This window comes from Schistocerca serialis, chromosome 1 (assembly GCF_023864345.2).
Source record: "Schistocerca serialis cubense isolate TAMUIC-IGC-003099 chromosome 1, iqSchSeri2.2, whole genome shotgun sequence".
Lineage (NCBI taxonomy): Eukaryota > Metazoa > Arthropoda > Insecta > Orthoptera > Acrididae > Schistocerca > Schistocerca serialis.
The window spans coordinates 1,141,526,394-1,141,545,894 of NC_064638.1; the positions used below are offsets into that span (position 1 = coordinate 1,141,526,394).

Below are 19,501 nucleotides of genomic sequence, written 5' to 3' on the forward strand. Positions count from 1 at the left end.
GCTATGGATCGGAGGAAATCCTCTCTGGCTTCCGGCAGCTATCTGATTTGGTGAAGACTGCCAGTCTCGCTAGCGGGATGAAAGCAGAGCTCACCATCTGCAGCATCGTTGACAGGACTGACAGCGGACCTTTGGTACAGAGCCGAGTGGAGGGTCTGAATCAGAGGCTGAGACGATTCTGCAACCATGTGGGCTGTAGAATCCTTGACTTGCGCCATAGGGTGGTGGGGTTTCGGGTTCCGCTGGATAGGTCAGGAGTCCACTACACGCAGCAAGCGGCTACACGGGTAACAGGGGTTGTGTGGTGTGGACTGGGTGGTTTTTTAGGTTAGATGGCATCGGGCAAGTACAGAAAGGGCAACAGCCTCAAAAGGTGCGGGGCAAAGTCAGGACATGCGGGGACCAAGCAGCAATCGGTATTGTAATTGTAAACTGTCGAAGCTGCATTGGTAAGGTACCAGAACTTCAAGCGCTGATAGAAAGCACTGAAGCTGAAATTCGTTATAGGTACAGAAAGCTGGATGAAGCCAGAGATAAATTCTGCCGAAATTTTTACAAAGGCACAGACGGTGTTTAGAAAGGATAGATTGCATGCAACCGGTGGTGGCATGTTTGTCGCTGTTAGTAGTAGTTTATCCTGTAGTGAAGTAGAAGTGGATAGTTCCTGTGAATTACTATGGGTGGAGGGTACACTCAACAACCAAGCTAGGTTAATAATTGGCTCCTTTTACCGACCTCCCAACTCAGCAGCATTAGTGGCAGTACAACTGAGAGAAAATTTGGAATACATTTCACATAAATTTTCTCAGCATGTTATAGTCTTAGGTGGAGATTTCAATTTACCAGATATAGACTGGGACACTCAGATGTTGAGGACAGGTGGTAGGGACAGAGCATCGAGTGACATTATACTGAGTGCACTATCCAAAAATTACCTCGAGCAATTAAACAGAGAACCGACTCGTGGAGATAACATCTTGGACCTACTGATAACAAACAGACCCGAACTTTTCAACTCTGTAAGTGCTGAACAGGGAATCAGTGACCATATGGCCATTGCAGCATCCCTGAATATGGAAGTTAATAGCAATATAAAAAAAGGGAGGAAGGTTTATCTGTTTAGCAAGAGTAATAGAAGGCAGATTTCAGACTACCTAAAAGATCAAAACGAAAATTTCTGTTCCAACACTGACAATGTTGAGTGTTTATGGAAAAAGTTCAAAGCAATCATAAAATGCATTTTAGACAGTTACGTGCCAAGTAAAACTGTGAGGGACAGGAAAAACCCACTGTGGTTCAACAACCAAGTTACGGAACTACTGCGAAAGCAAAGAGAGCTGCACTCCAAGTTTAAATGCAGCCAAAACCTCTCAGAGAAACAGAAGCTAAATGATGTCAAAGTTAGCGTAAGGAGGGCTATGCATGAAGTGTTCAGTGAATTCGAAAGTAAAATTCTATGTACCGACTTGACAGAAAATCCTAGAAAGTTCTGGTCTTATGTTAAATCAGTAAGTGGCTCGAAACAGTATATCCAGACACTCCGGGATGATGATGGCATTGAAACAGAGGATGACACGCGTAAAGCTGAAATACTAAACACCTTTTTCCAAAGCTGTTTCACAGAGGAAGACCGCACTGCGGTTCCTTCTCTAAATCCTCGCACAAACGAAAAAATGGCTGACATCGAAATAAGTGTCCAAGGAATAGAAAAGCAACTGGAATCACTCAACAGAGGAAAGTCCACTGGACCTGATGGGATACCAATTTGATTCTACACAGAGTATGCGAAAGAACTTGCCCCCCTTCTACCAGCCGTGTATCGCAAGTCTCTAGAGGAACAGAATGTTCCAAATGATTGGAAAAGAGCACAGGTAATCCCAGTCTTCAAGAAGGGTCGTCGAGCAGATGCGCAAAACTATAGACCTATATCTCTGACATCGATCTGTCGTAGAATTTTAGAACATGTTTTTTGCTCGAGTATCATGTCGCTTTTGGAAACCCAGAATCTACTCTGTAGGAATCAACATGGATTCCGGAAACAGCAATCGTGTGAGACCCAACTCATTTTATTTGTTCATGAGACCCAGAAAATATTAGATACAGGCTCCCAGGTAGATGCTATTTTCCTTGACTTCCGGAAGGCGTTCGATACAGTTCCGCACTGTCGCCTGATAAACAAAGTAAGAGCCTACGGAATATCAGACCAGCTGGATGGCTGTATTGAAGAATTTTTAGCAAACAGAACACAGCATGTTGTTATCAATGGAGAGACGTCCACAGACATTAAAGTAACCTCTGGCATGCCACAGGGGAGCATTATGGGACCATTGCTTTTCACAATATATATAAATGACCTAGCAGATAGTGTCGGAAGTTCCATGCGGTTTTTCACGGATGATGCTGTAGTATACAGAGAAGTTGCAGCATTAGAAAATTGTAGCAAAATGCAGGAAGATCTGCAGCAGATAGGCACTTGGTGCAGGGAGTGGCAACTGACCCTTAACATAGACAAATGTAATGTATTGCGAATACATAGAAAGAAGGATCCTTTGTTGTATGATTACATGATAGCGGAACAAACACTGGCAGCAGTTACTTCTGTAAAATATCTGGGAGTATGCGTGCGGAACGATTTGAAGTGGAATGATCATATAAAATTAATTGTTGGTAAGGCGGGTACGAGGTTGAGATTCATTGGGAGAGTCCTTAGAAAATGTAGTCCATCAACAAAGGAGGCGGCTTACAAAACACTTGTTCGACCTATACTTGAGTATTGCTCATCCGTGTGGGATCTGTACCAGATCAGGTTGATGGAGGAGATAGAGAAGATCCAAAGAAGAGTGGCGTGTTTCGTCACAGAGTTATTTGATAACCGTGATATCGTTACGGAGATATTTAGCAAACTCAAGTGGCAGACTCTGCAAGAGAGGCACTCTGCATTGCGGTGTAGCTTGTTCACCGGGTTTTGAGAGGGTGCGTTTCTGGATGAGGTATCAAATATATTGCTTCCCCCTACTTATACCTCCCGAAGAGGTCACGAATGTAAAATTAGAGAGATTTGAGTGCGCACGGAGGCTTTCAGATAGTCGTTCTTCCCGCGAACCATACGCGACTGGAACAGAAAAGGGAGGTAATGACAGTGGCATGTAAAGTGCCCTCTGCCACACACCATTGGGTGGCTTGCGGAGTATAAATGTAGGTGTAGATGCAGATGATCCATCCTCACAGCTTCAATTCTGCCAGTACCTCATCTACCTTCCAAACTTCACAGAAGCTCTTCAGTGAACCTAGCAGAACTAGCACTCCAGGAATAAAGGATATTGTGGAGTCAGGATTAGCTACAGCCTGGGGGATGTTTCCAGAATGAAATTTTCACTCTGCAGTGGAGTGTGCACTGATATGAAACTTCCTGACAGATTAAAACTGTGTGCCGGACCTAGACTCAAACTCTGGACTTTTACTTTCCATGGGCAAGTGCTCTACCAACTGAGCTGCCCAAGCATGTCTGAAGACCCATCCTCATTGATTCATTTCTGCCAGTCCCTTGTCTCCTACCACCCAAACTTCACAGGAGTGGTAGTTCTGCTGGGTTCACAGAAGAGCTTCTGTGTAGTTTGGAAGGTAGGAGATGAGGTACTGGCAGAACTGAAGCTGTGAGGAGAGGTCGTGAGTCATGCTTGGGTAGCTCAGTTGGTAGAGCACTTGCCCGCAAAAGGCAAAGGTCCTGAGTTTGTGTCTTGGTCCAGCACACAATTTTAATCTGTCAGGAAGTTTCAATACTATCATGTTGCAAATGTAGTGGGAAGTGGATTTAGGGACTCCAGCTCCTTTGTAGAGGACTCTGCAAGATCCAGAGATATCTATTTTATACAGCATTCTTACAGTTCGCTACTGCAGAATGAATACTTCCATTATATCAGCTGCAATCACCTAGAACGTCAATCAGTAAGTTATCAGAGAGTGAACATATGTAAAATTTCAGTGCCCTCGTCCAAATAATGAGAGTTACTTCTAAGTACTAGACACAGTAATAACATCTTCTGGTTACATAAAAAAAAAAGGAAAGGCAATCACATACCAATAGCTGACTTATGTGTGGGGCATAGAAACTTGCTACAGAAAACTATTCACACTAGCTTTTGAGTTCTTACTCTTTCTCTTCCTATTCAGTTAATCTGCACAATTTATTGACTTCATTTGAGATTGTTATTTAGTTAGACCTGAAGGAATTTTACACTTGGTTTTCTATTTAGTGTTCAACAGTTCATCTTATTTCTATTATGAGCAGGTTTATTTTATGTGTGTCACATTGTGTACTATGAGTCTTTCTCAGGTTAAGAAAACTTATTTGTGTAAACCAGACATACACCAGTTCAGTTATCATCCGATTTGTGTCAAGTATGCCATTATCTGTACCTATGACACATATGCTTGCATCATCAGCAAACATTAAAGCTTTTGAAGATACTTTTGAAGTCATTGGGAAATCAATTACAAGGATTAAGAAGAGGAGCAGATGCAACACAACATATTGTGGGACTTGTAACTTTATGCTTCCACATGCTGCATGTGGCACAGTGTGACACTCTGCTTTCTGTTATGAAGCAAAGGCTATAAATGCAAAACGCATGCTATTAATGCCATAATGTTTTACTTTCCCAAGTACAATTGCATGACTTAACTAAAATAACCTGTGCAATGCATGAAATATACCAACAAACAGTTTTGTTGTTCAGCTCCACTAAACAATAAGATCTATTTGTAGGTAATTATTTGCAAACATCACACTGTCAGACAATCAGCAAGTTATGCTTTGAAAAATAAGACAGCACTCTAATGAAGATCAGTTCTTCAAAAATGTTTGAAGAGAGTAGGAGAATTTGTCTGGCAGAGATAACTGACAAAGAGGGCAATGCAGTGAGGAGTGATCCCTAGCTGCTGAACTTGTGTACAACCACTCATATTACCACCATGGTCACAGTCACATCCACAGGAGCACCAAGTGAATAATTTATGAACCACTGAATCAGAGCATCAGTTGTTTTTTATCTGAATTTCTTGATACGTCAGCAGGCCAGTTGCAAACTTTGCAAACAGAGCATTATGGAGTGGAAGAAGATGTACAGAACATAACAGAGCATTTAGGGGACCTAGAATTGAAAATGAAGAAAAATGTAGAACAGCATGTGGCTGAACAGACAAAGAAAGCTAAAGGAGACTGAAGCAGGCAATGTAATGACAAGTTTGCCAGGTATTTGAAGGTAATGTGTGTAATTAGGCCCTGGCCTGTACTATGTCTAGAGGAGGATGCCTTTCATTACAAAAAGTGAGAATTATATTTGACCTAGCATGTTGAAAAGCAAAGTGGTAGTTAAAAGCATATTCATTTTCATGAATAATTATCAAGGTGCATTTGCTTATCAATTCTAGCTTACAGACCATTTCACTAAAATAATAATCGCAATCTTTAAGTAACATAACAGTTAACTTAAACCGTCTGTTAATATATAGCTCAGCCCACCCCACAAATCCTTAAGGTTAGCTGGATAATAGGAGCTGTGGAAGATGATATCCTTTAGTTCATTCTTTGATGATCTCTCCAATACCTTGAAACAAGTTACCTTGTAAGAAAGGGCAAAGGTGAATAAGACAAATACAGATGGACAAAATACCAGATTGCAATAACATAAAGTCTAGAACTGGGGATTGTAGAAACTAGTCACTCAAACAAATCTAAAAGGACACTAATACTTTAAATTTTATAAAAACAAAAAACATGAATTATAGCAAAAACAGTGTATCTAATGATGAAATGAAACCAGTACACTATATTGCTCTGTTTCTTCTTCTTCTTCTTCTGCTTTTACGGCCTCATTGGACCACTTCAGTCAATCATTTCTGGTCCTCTTCTTTTGTATTTTCCCCTTCCGAGTGGCCCAGTATCTCTTCATTCGTTCCGAGGCTTTTCGTCGTTCCTTATCTGTAAATACCCTTTTCATTGTATGTCGTTTGTCAATTTTTGGTTTAAATCTTATTTCTGTGTTCCTCAACTTCTTTAAATTTGGCGTTTTGTTCTGCAAATCATCCAGAGTTATTTCCAGTTCTTCCTTATCCTCTCTTATTTCCTTAAGCCATCCTCCTTGTTGTTTCAAATTCCAGAGTTTCTCAATAATTTTCCTTGATAATCTGGTTTCTGGTGTCCTCAGAATGTGACCACAAAAAGAGATCCTTTTCTTGCTCTGTTTATAATGTAATTTTTGGATATTCTTTACTTTAGTTAAGGTATATTCAATATTTACATACTACAGACTCTGATGATTAATTAAAAGGTACATGTAGACATCAGTTTCAGCAGACCATTAGTAGGAAAAACAATGACAACAATATGTGTAGTATTTTCATTTTGATGCAGTAAGACAAATCATACCTCACAGCGCATATCAGCAACAGCTCTATGAAGTGCTGTACAACCATGGTCATCTTTGAAATTCACATTTGCCCCAGAATCAATCAACAATTTGAAGATCTGAAAATAGCAAACACAGTCATGTAGAGTGGGAATATTCATAAAATCATAATAAAAACAAAACTTATTACCAACTTGAAAGTTCAGCTAACAAACAAAAATGAGTAACAGTAATAAAAACAGCTAACTCAAATGTGAATTCAAATAATTCATCAGTAGTCATTTTGTATACTGATTTCTATGCTGGATCCACAGATTCTTGCTGTTACTGTGATGGACTATGTACATGGCTGAGTAAATATGTATTCTTGTAGTGCACAGATTACTGCATCCACTAAGAACTATGAGCAGGTGCATTTACAAGACCTGAATTCTGCAATGGCGCATAGACGGAAGTTGAAAACTGTCTCTTTTAAAGTAGCACTTTTTTCTTTAAATTAATTTGTTAATTACAATCATATAAAGCCTGTGAAAGATAACAGGTAATTCCCTTTACTAACTATCTAAGAAAACTAACAATGATGATGCAATCAAAAGTTTTGGAGACAGAAAAGCAAAAAAGCAGTGTCAAACATTTCTTCTATAAGACAAATGGGAAAGATAAAGCACAATAAGAAAATAGTACAACAATAAGGATGTAGGGAAAAGAAAACTTATCTCTCTCTGTAGCCACAATTTTGAGTGATTTATTCTTCTTTCCAACGCTTGCATAAATCACTTTTTATTTTTCCCATCTAATACTTGTCTTTTTATCTTGACAAAAATTATTGAAGATCTTAAAAGCTAAATATTCAAATACATCATTAAAGCAGCGTGTTTCTGTATATATTTTTGCAACTTGAGAAAGTCATAATTTTTTTAACATTTATTTTTCATATTTAACAGTGAAAAATCAACTAAATTGCATTTTGTTATTATTACCACTTTTGGGATGGACCAAAGTCTCAATCAGCCACTGGCCCATAGCTCTATATGTCGAATTGTACAATCATGTAGTTTTGCAGGTACATTCAGTAGTATATGTAGATACTGTCCACAAAATTTGGTGAGAATAGAGTAGGTAGTAAAAAAGTAATAAATTAAAGTGCCATGCTTGACTTCATTTTGAAAGTGTTAAGCAAATTTTGGCACACTAGGCTAGCATCTGATGATGCCTAATGAGCTGAAACAACATTAGAAGCCAAAAAAATTTGGTGAAAAAAAATGCAATGCTATTTCTTTACATTTCACCTTTCAATATTAAGTTATTCATCCAAGAAGCACTGGAATAGTGTGTTAACTAAATTTATCTTTCACTTTTAAATTCCATTATTTGTCACAATATCATAAAGATGAAGCTTTTAGATATTGCTTTCTTGAGTTACTGTGTATCTTGACTTATACCACATATTTAAGGTTCCTCTTTCGATAGATTTTTAGAATATCTTATGTGAGCTACTGAGCAGGTACTTTCTTACAGATTTGTACACTATGAAAAGAATAATATGAGCTAAACATATGTGGAGTCTTTAATATGCCTGTAAGTGAACAGAATGAAAAATCTTTTTATATGCAAAGTACATAGAATTATGTCTGTGTAATAAGCTTATCAGTATGTTGATCTTCTGTGGCTGTTACACAGCCATGGTCCACAAATGTATAATGAGTGAAGAAAAAATTTGCAAAACAATACACAGGTAACTTGTGTGGCAGATTTTTATTAATTATAACATGCAATTGTTCTTCCTTATGAGGTGAGTGGAATCTGAGATGGGTGAACTAAACTTATTAAATATTTTTATATGAATTTTCTTTTGCTTGTGTTTATTTTTGTTTATGAGACAAATTTTTTTTTTTTACAACAGTAACTTTGTCACTTAGAACAGATAACCAAGGCTCCTTAACATAAGCATCAAATGTGATTGTGAAATAAGATATATGTTGTGTAGCAGCAGTCGACTCAGCATGAGTCGACCACCACCTATGTGAGGACGAACTTCATGGATTTGTTATTCTAGAGTGTACTTTTCAGCCAAGTTTTGTATGTCATCACTATTTCTCACTGCAAGGATTTTGTAAGGGAAAGTGTATATAAGTAAAAAGTGTGGACTGCTAGTACCCAACAATCACTCTTCCCTCCTCATCCCATCTGGTAAGTCTCCCCTGACCCACAGTTCTGTGTGACTTTCCCAAAATCTACCGCTTTTCCTAGACCTCCCCAGTCTTTTTCCTTCACCCCTCTTCCTTCCCCTTCAATCTTTCCACCTGAAGATGGAGCCACAGGCTCCAAAAGCTTGTCTAATTATGACTTTCTTTTCACTTGGTGAGTAGATTTTTTTATCTATCCAATTCAACGATGTATACTGTTGGATTCCTTTATAATTTACAGAGATTTTCAATTTGTTGCTTATTGTTGGAGAGAGTTGCCAGGTGCCACTCCCCCCTCCTCCTTTTTTTTCACAAACAGTGTTAAACTTGTAAGTGTTACTCCACATTGATCCTTTGTTCCACCTACTTACTAGATTTCATAGTTAACTATACAGTTAAAACTGAAGAACATAGTGAGCATAGCCTTTACATTTGATCATACTTGTCCTGTTTTTTTAGTCTTGGTGATCCAAAATGCTTCCATTGGGATGATTGCTCCTTAGTTTCAATGACATATCCATAAGCCTACGTTCCATGGGCTGTTATGACACATTTCACATTAGTTCTGCATCATTGTTTACTTCATGTAGCTATTGCCAAACAACTTGCGAGCTCCACTGTTTAGCTCAAAATTCAACAATTTTAGAACAAATACCCAAAACATCCACAAATATTTTTTGGAATGAGCCAACTGATATTTAAACACCATCAGTGATAACACTGACTGTGATTTTCTGACTGTTCATAATCGTTTCTTTCAATTTTTCCAGAATTTAACCTGTTGCTGGTGCAATGGTGAGCCAAAGGCACTGTTAAATGTCTTTTCTGTATTCTTTAAACCAGTAATACCATTCACAAAACCAGATTTAATCACAGCAAACATACCAAAGGTAATCATTAACATGATATAGGACATGTCAAAGTATTAACAAATTTAGATCAATTTAAAATAAGCTAATTCGTATACACATATATTTACAGACTTCTAGTTAGAGACAATCATTAGATTTACTCCTGGTATACAATACTTTTTTTACAAATAACTTATTAAATAATGTAATGGCACATTGTCCACTCATATCTCACTATCAGTCACTGCACACACTATACAACATTGTTTCATAACACTTCACTCACAACACACACACACACACACACACACACACACACACACGCACACACGCACACACACACACACACACACACACACACACACACACACACACACACACTGGTGATCTGTTCGATGCACTTTATTCTGTTCTTGTAGCAAAATGTAATTATTTCTCTGATCCATTTAACACAACATAAATAATAGCCAATACTAACAACACACAAGTAGTCTTTTAGACAGGTGACAACAGACTAAACATTTGATGTGGCTAACAATGTACAACTACATTTTAGTCATGTTTACCAACACAACAATGAGAAAACTGCACAAATCCTGCTAATACAGAAAAATAATGTCTATTTGTTGCAACAAAGTAGATACATAACAGATTTCACTTATATTTCCTCATTAAGTTGTAGTGGTTCATCTATTTAAACTCTCTTGTTCTCATCTCACTTCACAATAAATACAACAAATGTGCAGCTAAGCTCTTGCATGATTTCTGTAGGTACAACAATAGTTTAGTTATGGAATTTACAGCAATCAGAAGAATGAAGAGTGGTACAGTATTTCAGTAGATGTGTGAGTAAATAAAAATTATCAATATGAATAAAGTTTTAAAACTACACTCATTTAACATGTAAACTACATATGGGTTGGGAACTTGGTGAAATACTTACACATGATTTTTTCAGATAACATGCTAGTGGTTTCATGGTTTAATGATTTTATTTATGCAGCATTTCTGCTGCAAGGTGAATGTATACACACACAAAAATATGTAGCTGCCATGGAAACATGTATGTCATTTCCTTGTTTATGGGTCATGTAGAGGGGTCCTATTCTACCCACTCGGCAATTTAAAAAACTTGCCTCGTACATGTATCTTGATCCTCTCTCTATGATTCATACTTGTGGCAAGGATACTCACTTCTCTTTCTTCCAGAACCTCAATACCTATTTTCAAATCTTTTTCACCTGGTCATTCTCAGCTCAGTGGACCAACTTACTAAATACTGATTCAACTTACTAAATACTGATTAATATCTGTTTCATAGACTTATAAAAAATCTTTCCATATCAAACACACTAACTACAAGTAATACCTACCACAGAGCCTTGGCAACCCTAAGTAGTGCATCTGCATTGGAAAGCAGGAGTTACCCGAATATACTGACACTTTTCCCAAATCTTTACATACAGACAATAGCTTGCCCATTTGTCCCCATGAACCAGAGACCTTGTAGCAGCAGTGTGGCTTGCTTGCAGCAGAGACACAGATAGCTGTACCACAGGTGCAACCATGTCAATGAGGTTTCTGTAGAAGAGAGGCCAGACTAACATTTCACATCTGAATAGGAGTAGCAAAATAGTCAGTAGCTTCGAGATCAACACTATGTGTGACTAGTTGATCTAGTCTTATAACATTAGCAAACATGACCTTGCTATGCTGCTGCTGTGAATAGCTGAAAGCAACAAGAAACTACAGCCATTATATTTCGTGAGGATAGGCAGCTCTACTATATGCTTTACTAATTATAACAACATTTTGGGCATATTTTCACATTTGGTACTCCAGGCAGAGACAACTCAGGAGGCTGTCATAGTAGAAATCCTTGGATAACACAAAAGTATTATATTGATAAAAGAAGGCCTAAAAATACAGCAAATGAACCAGGCAAAAGTAAACACAAACATCGGAAAATGAGACAAAAAGGGCAAAACAGCTTATGAGAAATCTCTACAGGATAAATGCAAAGCTGTAAATACATGCATAACTGTGGTGAAAGTAGCTGCCACATAAAAAAAAGACCTTTGGAGGAAAGAGAAGCAGTGCATGAATATCAAGAGCTCATACTGAATGAAACTAAGCAAAGATGGGAAGGATGAAAGTTGGATGGAAAATACAGATGTGCTATACAAATCAAATTATCTTAAAAACAATATTCTGAAAAGGAAGGAGAAGTAGAGACAGATGAAATGCAAAATGTGACAATGCAAGAATTTCACAGAAAACAGTAAGACCCAAGTTGAAACAAGAATTGTGGGGTAGATGACAGTCCCTCAGAATTAATGAGATCCCAGGGAGGATATATTGTGACATAAGTATTCCACCTGGCATGCAAGACAGATAAGATATGCAGTGAGCAAAGTCAGTTAGGATTCTAGAGAACACATCAAACAATATTGACTCCATGAGTTATCTTGCAAGACAGACCGAAGAGACAAACCTATGTTTCTAGCATTTATATATTTAGGGATAGCTTACTAAAAATCTGCCTGGAATGTTTTCTTTGAAATTCTGGAGCTAGCAGGGATAAAATCTACATCTACATTTGCATATAAACTCTGCAAACAACTATATGGTGCATGGCTTCTTGTACCATTACTAGTCATTTCCTTTTCTGTTCTATTTGCAAATGGAATAAAGGAAAAACAACTGTCTCTATCCCTCTCCAAAAGCCCTAATTTCTCTTATATTGTCTTCATGGCCCTTGTACAGTTTATACATTGGCAGCAGTAGAATCATTGTGCAGTCAGCTACAGGGGCTGGGTGTCTAAATAGTCACACATTGAGCTTTTGGCCAATGTCTTCTTCAGGAAATAAAAGAAAACACACACAAATCCATACATGCAAGCACACCTCACCCACACCTGACCACTATCTCTAGCAACTCCAGCCACAATGCAACTGTCACTTTTAGCGAAAGCAGCAATCCATGATGAATGGACAAGGCTGCCAAGTGCAATGATGGGAGGCTGAGGGGAAAGAGTGGGGGGGGGGGGGGGGGGGAGGAGTGGGGGGGGGGGGAGGGGAGTGGGACAGGGGAGTGGAAAAAGGCAGAAGCAGAGAATGGGACATTTGATGGGTGCACTGGCAGAGAGTGGCACACAGTGAGGGTGAGGGCATGTGAACTGAGAGGAGCTGATATGGTGAAGAGGGTGCAAATCATTGGGTGGAGGGTGTGAGAACAGCAGGTTATTGTAGGCTAAGGCTGGGGTAATTTTGGGAACAGAGAATGTGTTGTAAGGATAGCTCCCATTTGCACAGTGCAGAAAACTCATGTTGGAGGAGAAGATCCAAACAGCCCAGGTTGTGAAGTACCCATTGAAATCAAATATATTATGTTCAGCTGCATGTTGTGCCACAGTGTGGTCCACTTTATTCTTGTCCACTCATCCCAGTGGTCACCTGGTTGGTAGTCATACCAATACAAAAGGCTGTCACAATGACTGAAGCAGAGCAGGTAAATGATATGGCTGATTTCACAGGTGGCTTGGACTCTGATTGGGAAGGATGAGCCTGTGACAGGACTGGAAAAGGAAGTGCTGGATGGGTGGATTGGGTAGGTCTTGCACCTGGGCCTTCCACGAGGACATGGATGGGTGGGAAGGATCTCCAGTAGGATGTCCCACATTTCGGGATATGGTGGTAGATAATCAAAGCTCTGACAGAGGGTGTGGCTCAGTTGTCCCAATCCAGGGTGATATTGGGTGACAACCGGGACACTACTTCGCAGCTGGTTCTAAGGGGTGTGGGACGACTGGAGGTGTATGGGGATATGGCAGGGGGGATAGTGCTGTCTCTTAAGAGCTTTGTGAGGTCTTTAGCACACTGGGAAGGGAGTTCTTCTGGTTCTGAGACAAATTTGAGAACAACAACTTCCTTGGATGACATTAAATTCAAAAATTTTGCTACAAATGCTTCAGAAACTTACTGTTAAAATTTTGACAGTAGAGAAAATGTCTGACTTCACTCTCTGCACTTTGACTGGTAAATGTTCATCACAAAAACTCAAAACTATTGCCTAGCCTTTAAAACCCCCATCTGTACTCCACCAGTACTCTGCCACCAAAGAAACTGCTTCCTATGTGTACAGATTGAATAATATCCCTGATAATATTCAGAACGTATACTGACAAATCAATGAAGGAAACCAAGAAGTGATTTGGAACCAGACATAAGGTGCTGGGAATAAAAAAGTAACAAACTGTGAGGTTTTACAGTGACACTGTTATTCTGTCACAGACAGAAAAGACTTGAAGGATCAGTTGAAAGGAACTTACAATGTCTTGAAGAGAGGTAATAAGATGAACATTAGCATAGGTAATGGAATATAGTCAAATCAAATCAAGTGGTCCCGAGGGAATTGGATTTGAAAATGAGACACTGAGAGGAGTAGATGAGTGTTCCTATTTCGGTAGCAAAATAACTGACAATACTGAAGGAGAGATGAGTTAAAATGTCAGCTGGCAATAACAAGAAAAGGTTTCCTGCAAAAGAGAAATATGCTAATACGAAATATAAATTTAAGTGCTACCAATTTTTTTATGAAAGAATTTGTTTGGATTGTAGCTTTCATCACATGGGAAATGTGTGCAACAAGCAGTATAGACAAGATGAAAATGGAAATTTTTGAAATTTTGTGCTACAGTAGAACACAGAATATTGTATGGTTAGATTTGATAATTAATGCAAAGGTACTTATTGGTATCAGGGAAGAAAATAAATTTATGGTAGAAGTTGACTAACAGAAGTTTCAGCTGGAAAGGGGGGGGGAGGGGGGGGGGGGGGCAGCAAGCCAGTTCATATTTAATATGGATGTAGGTTGCAATGCAGAGATGAAGACATTTGCACTGGATGGACTAGCAAGAGGAGCTGGCAGCCCTGCAGCCAGGTGACTAGCGAGCAGCCCTGCAGCCAGGTGACTAGCGCAAGTTTTGGTGTTCTCGTAAAGATAGGTCATTTTAGATTTTAATAACATTTAGTTTAGTACTGATTACATGGTAAACAGATGCATTAGTGTGCTTTTTAAGTGTACCATTAAGGGCTTTAATTTTCTTTATGTAATATAGTAGAAAATGTGAAAAGATCATACAGTCGAGTTATAGCCGTATTTTCTGTTTACATTTTGCTGCAGCAAATCTATAGAATTTCATTTAATTGTTTTTTGCTTTCTCCAGCAATTTAACTGTAGCACACCTATTCATTATTTAACTCACATTTCTGGAAAGTAGCATAAAGTTTTAGTGGTTGTTTCATAAATTTTGCACTGTTGTTTTTGTTTACATATAGGCCAATTTTGTGGAATCATATTCTCACGTTTATCATTTAACTGACTTATTCTTAAGAAACTATTATGTTTATCATAAGTCTTGTCACAAGTGGGGCACTTTTCGGGTTCTTCCTTTTTTGAAACATTGGAGGTTACACTTCCCTACAGCTTAGGTCTTTGTGGCAAACGAATCTGCTCTAGTCCTGAATCCCTGAACCATTACACCAATAACCCGAAAACAGCTTTCGCATTCCACAACTACCCTCTCGACCTGGTACAGCAGCAAATAACCAGAGCCACTTCCTCATTCCCTCACACCCACAACCTCCCACAGAAAAACCCCAAAAGTGCCCCACTTGTGATAGGATACTTTCCGAGACTGGATCATACTCTGAATGTGGCTCTCCAGCAGGGATACGACTTCCTCAAATCCTGCCCTGAAATGAGATCCATCCTTCATGAAATCCTCCCCACTCCACCTACAGTGACTTTCCGCTGTCCACCTAACCTTTGTAACCTCTTGGTTCATCCCTATGAAATCCCCAAACCACCTTCCCTACCCTCTGGCTCCTACCCTTGTAACTGCCCCCGGTGTAAAACCTGTCCCATGCACCCTCCCACCACCACCTACTCCAGTCCTGTAACCCGGAAGGTGTACACAATCAAAGGCAGAGCCACGTGTGAAAGCACCCACGTGATTTACCAACTGACATGCCTACATTCTAAAGTCTTCTATGTGGGAATGACCAGCAACAAACTGTCCATTCACATGAATGGACACAGGCAGATGGTGTTTGCTGGTAATGAGGATCACCCTGTGGCTAAACATGCCTTGGTGCACGGCCAGCACATCTTGGCACAGTGTTACACCGTCCGGGTTATCTGGATACTTCCCACTGATGCCAACCTATCAGAACTCCGGAGATGCGAACTTGCCCTTCAATATATTCTCTCTTCCCGTTACCCACCAGGCCTCAACCTCCACTAATTTCAAGTTGCCACCCCTCGTACCTCACCTGTCATTGAACAACATCTTTGCCTCTATACTTCCGCCTCAACTGAGATCTCTGCCCAACCTCTTTGTATTTACATATGTCTGCTTGCGTCTGTATATGTGCGGACGGATATATGTGTGTGTGTGTGTCTGTGTGTGTGTGTGTATGTGTGTGTGAGTGTATACCTGTCCTTTTTTCCCTCTACGGTAAGTCTTTCCGCTCCTGGGATTGGAATGACTCCTTACGCTCTCCCTTAAAACCCACATCCTTTTGTCTTTCCCTCTCCTGTCCTCTTTCCTGATGAAACAACCTTGGGTTGTGAAAGCTTGAAATTTGTGTGTGTGCTTCTGTGTTTTTTATTATGTCTATCATTGACAAAGGCCTTAATGGTCGAAAGGTATAATTGTGTGAATCTTTTTGTTGTGCCTATCATGACCCAGCATCTCCAATGTACAGTGAGTAGCAACTTTCCTTCTCTAACATTGTTAAACTCTAACTTCTACACCATTTCAATGCAGTAATGTGTTCATTGTAAATAAGTATTGTAGTAGCTCTATTATATGTTTATTACCTTATAAATAAAAACACCTTTTTTTTAAATTTTAAATTCAGTGCATTAATGCAATCTTAGTAAATGAGTGTTGTAAAATGATTCTTTCATATAATGTTAAAAAAAAGAAAATGAAGATCATTCCACTTGGGACCTTATTTGTCATGTATTATTGTTTTTCTGACATGTTCTACATCCTGATGGGCCTCTGCACTATGGATAAATTGGAATGAAAGTAAAGCTAATCTAATCTAATCAATGACAGCAACATCACACCAATCTTTGAACTGAAGACAACAATGACACAAATCTTTAAACAAATACCCATTGGAATTCCAAACTGTAAATGTGAAGAAACTGTCAGCCATTGGTTGGCACTCATCTTACTCATCTGAGTCAATCACCATTACTAATCACCAGCCAGTAGACATCCACTGTTAGTTGAAGGCCTTCTATAGACTATTATAAGACTTACAATCTTCAACAATATAAATTCATGGGGCTCCCACACGCCAACTTATTGTCTTATTTCTTGGAATCTAACAAACAACACCATTGGTCCATCTAGTATCCATTCCCCTGGATTCCCCTGGTCACATATCACTCTCATCTCTATTTTATTTTCATTACAGTCATAAGCACCCTCCCACTCATGTTTGTTCCCTGATCCATTTGTTAGTTTTCCTGTCTCAGCTAGTATCAAATTTCTAGCATGGACCTCTATATTGTTCACTGTGCAGTTACTAGTTTTTGAATGGTTTTCACATTAAACGTCAACCCCTTACTGCCATAAGTCAACAGTGGTAACATACAGTGATAAAAAATTTTCCTTTTTTGAAACATCAGAGGTTACACTTTGAAAGCTCTATTTACAATACCAACAAAAACATGAAGCACCCTAAATACATAGCTGTATATCGATGTAACTTTGTAGACATACATAACATCAGTGAGTCTCTAAATGATTACAGCTGGAATGATCCATGACAAGTAAATCAGCCACCAGAGTGTATTAGAGTTGGTCATATTTAGTGTTTTTACTAGGCCTGGTAGGGTATTTAAGGGGCATGAACAACATCAGATGTTGAGTGACCTCTGTGAAGTGCATGGAGATGCTGCATGCTTATGTGAGATAGCATAATCAGCATCCAATAGATTTTTAAAGGGAGCCCATTGTGGGCCTCCATTTGGCCTGATAATCAGATCATGCAATATGAGATTTTCACTCTGCAGCGGAGTGTGCGCTGATATGAAACTTCCTGGCAGATTAAAACTGTGTGCCCGACCGAGACTCGAACTCGGGACCTTTGCCTTTCGCGGGCAAGTGCTCTACCAACTGAGCTACCGAAGCACGACTCACGCCCGGTACTCACAGCTTTACTTCTGCCAGTACCTCGTCTCCTACCTTCCAAACTTTACAGAAGCTCTCCTGCGAACCTGCTGTGAGTACCGGGCGTGAGTCCTGCTTCGGTAGCTCAGTTGGTAGAGCACTTGCCCGCGAAAGGCAAAGGTCCCGAGTTCGAGTCTCGGTCGGGCACACAGTTTTAATCTGCCAGGAAGTTTCAGATCATGCAATATCCATATTTGGAGGCATTTGGATGTGACAGTAGCCTAGTTTTGGGCCGTTTGGAAATGTGATGCTAGGCGTATTTGTTTTCAAGTTTCTGGATGACTATATTTGACCACTAAAAAGGAGAATCATCATATTTTGCACCAAACAATGCTTTGCAACACCTTTGTGGCTAAACCTGATAACAAGTACTGAACTACCAGGAAGATTACTTGTCAACTCATACCACTGGTGGACACTAGCAGCAGCCAGTGTAGTCTGCTGTTAATACCAAAACACAAATCACTGTATCTGGGTGGTGCTGTGACCAGGAAGCGTGGACTGCTGATGAATGGTGTTGCATTGTTAGTTGGTTGGTTGATTGATTTGGGGGAAGGGACCAAACAGCGGGATCATTGGTCCCATTGGATTAGGGAAGGATGAGGAAGGAAGTTAGCCATGCCCTTTCAAAGGAAACATTCCGGCATTTGCCTGAAGTGATTTCAGGGAAACCATGGAAAACATAATTCAAAATGGCTGGACACGGGTTTGAACTGTCATCCTACTGAGTGAGAGTCCAGTATGCTAACCACTGCACCACCTCACTCAGTGTCTTGTACTGTGTTCAGCAATGAATTACAGTTCTGTAATATACTGAATGAGCATAACCTGTGAGTATGGCAGCAACCTGAGCAGAGATCTCATTCCTTCAATGTTTTGAAGAGGCATAGTAGTGTTGTTCCTAACATCATGATATAGGGAGACATCAAGATGACTTCATATCAGAACTGGTAGTGACTGACAGAAATCTGTTGCCACAATAGTAAGTCATGGATATCCTCCACCCTTAAGTGTTATCTCTCATGCACCAGTATTGTGGTGACAGTTTTCAACAGGACCGTATTATCCACACATGGCACATGTCTCTGTGAACTATCTCCATGGTGTTGAGGTAGTCCCTTGGCCAGTAAGCTCCACAGATCTGTCCCAACTAGAACGTTGGTGAGACTACCTTGGATGTCAACTCCTTTCTAGTGCCAACAGTTAGGATATCAAAGACCAGTTACAACAGTTGTAGGCCACCTTGCCTCCTCAGGGGAGGATACAACAGCATTATCACGCCCTTACCAACTAAATGCACCTAGGCCAGAGGAGGTGCAGTATCACACCTGTAAGTGGGCTCATACTGCCAAGCTCTTTGTAAATTACACTCGATATTGTAATCAGTGAAGTGGCATCACACATCCTCTCAACCCACGATGTTTCATTTCATTTTCTCCTTCCCTTCTGGATGCTTCATTTTTTTTATATCACGCAGTGTAGTTTAACAAATTCATTCCAAGCCATTTCCCCTTTGCTCTTGATTTCTTTTCCTGTCAGTCCAGTTATTGTCTTCAGGTACTTACATAAAAACTATAGCAATTATTTAGCTTTATGGATTCTTGCTGCTTCCTATTAGATGTGTTCATTACACATTTATTGTCTTCCTATATTTAATTTCTTATACTGCCTATTACAAATTTGCTTACCTTTGGAGACCTAAGTGCCTCAAACAAAGGAGATTCCCCTGACAATTCATAATATACAGGTCCGCCTGCTTCATAGCACCCCTGAAAAAAAAATAAACACAGTACTAAAGTACT

General features: G+C 39.6%; 1 protein-coding gene across 1 annotated transcript in view; it reads right to left on the reverse strand.

Moving 5' to 3' along the window:
- Positions 1–19,501, reverse strand: part of LOC126417476 (serine/threonine-protein phosphatase 6 regulatory ankyrin repeat subunit A-like) — a 408,260-nt gene that overhangs the window by 170,901 nt on the left and 217,858 nt on the right. The window contains exons 9-10 of the mRNA XM_050085121.1: positions 19,388–19,468; positions 6,428–6,526 (exon numbers count right to left, since the gene is read on the reverse strand). Of these exons, the coding sequence (XP_049941078.1) occupies positions 6,428–6,526; positions 19,388–19,468 (180 nt within the window). The remainder of the gene's footprint in view (positions 1–6,427; positions 6,527–19,387; positions 19,469–19,501) is intronic.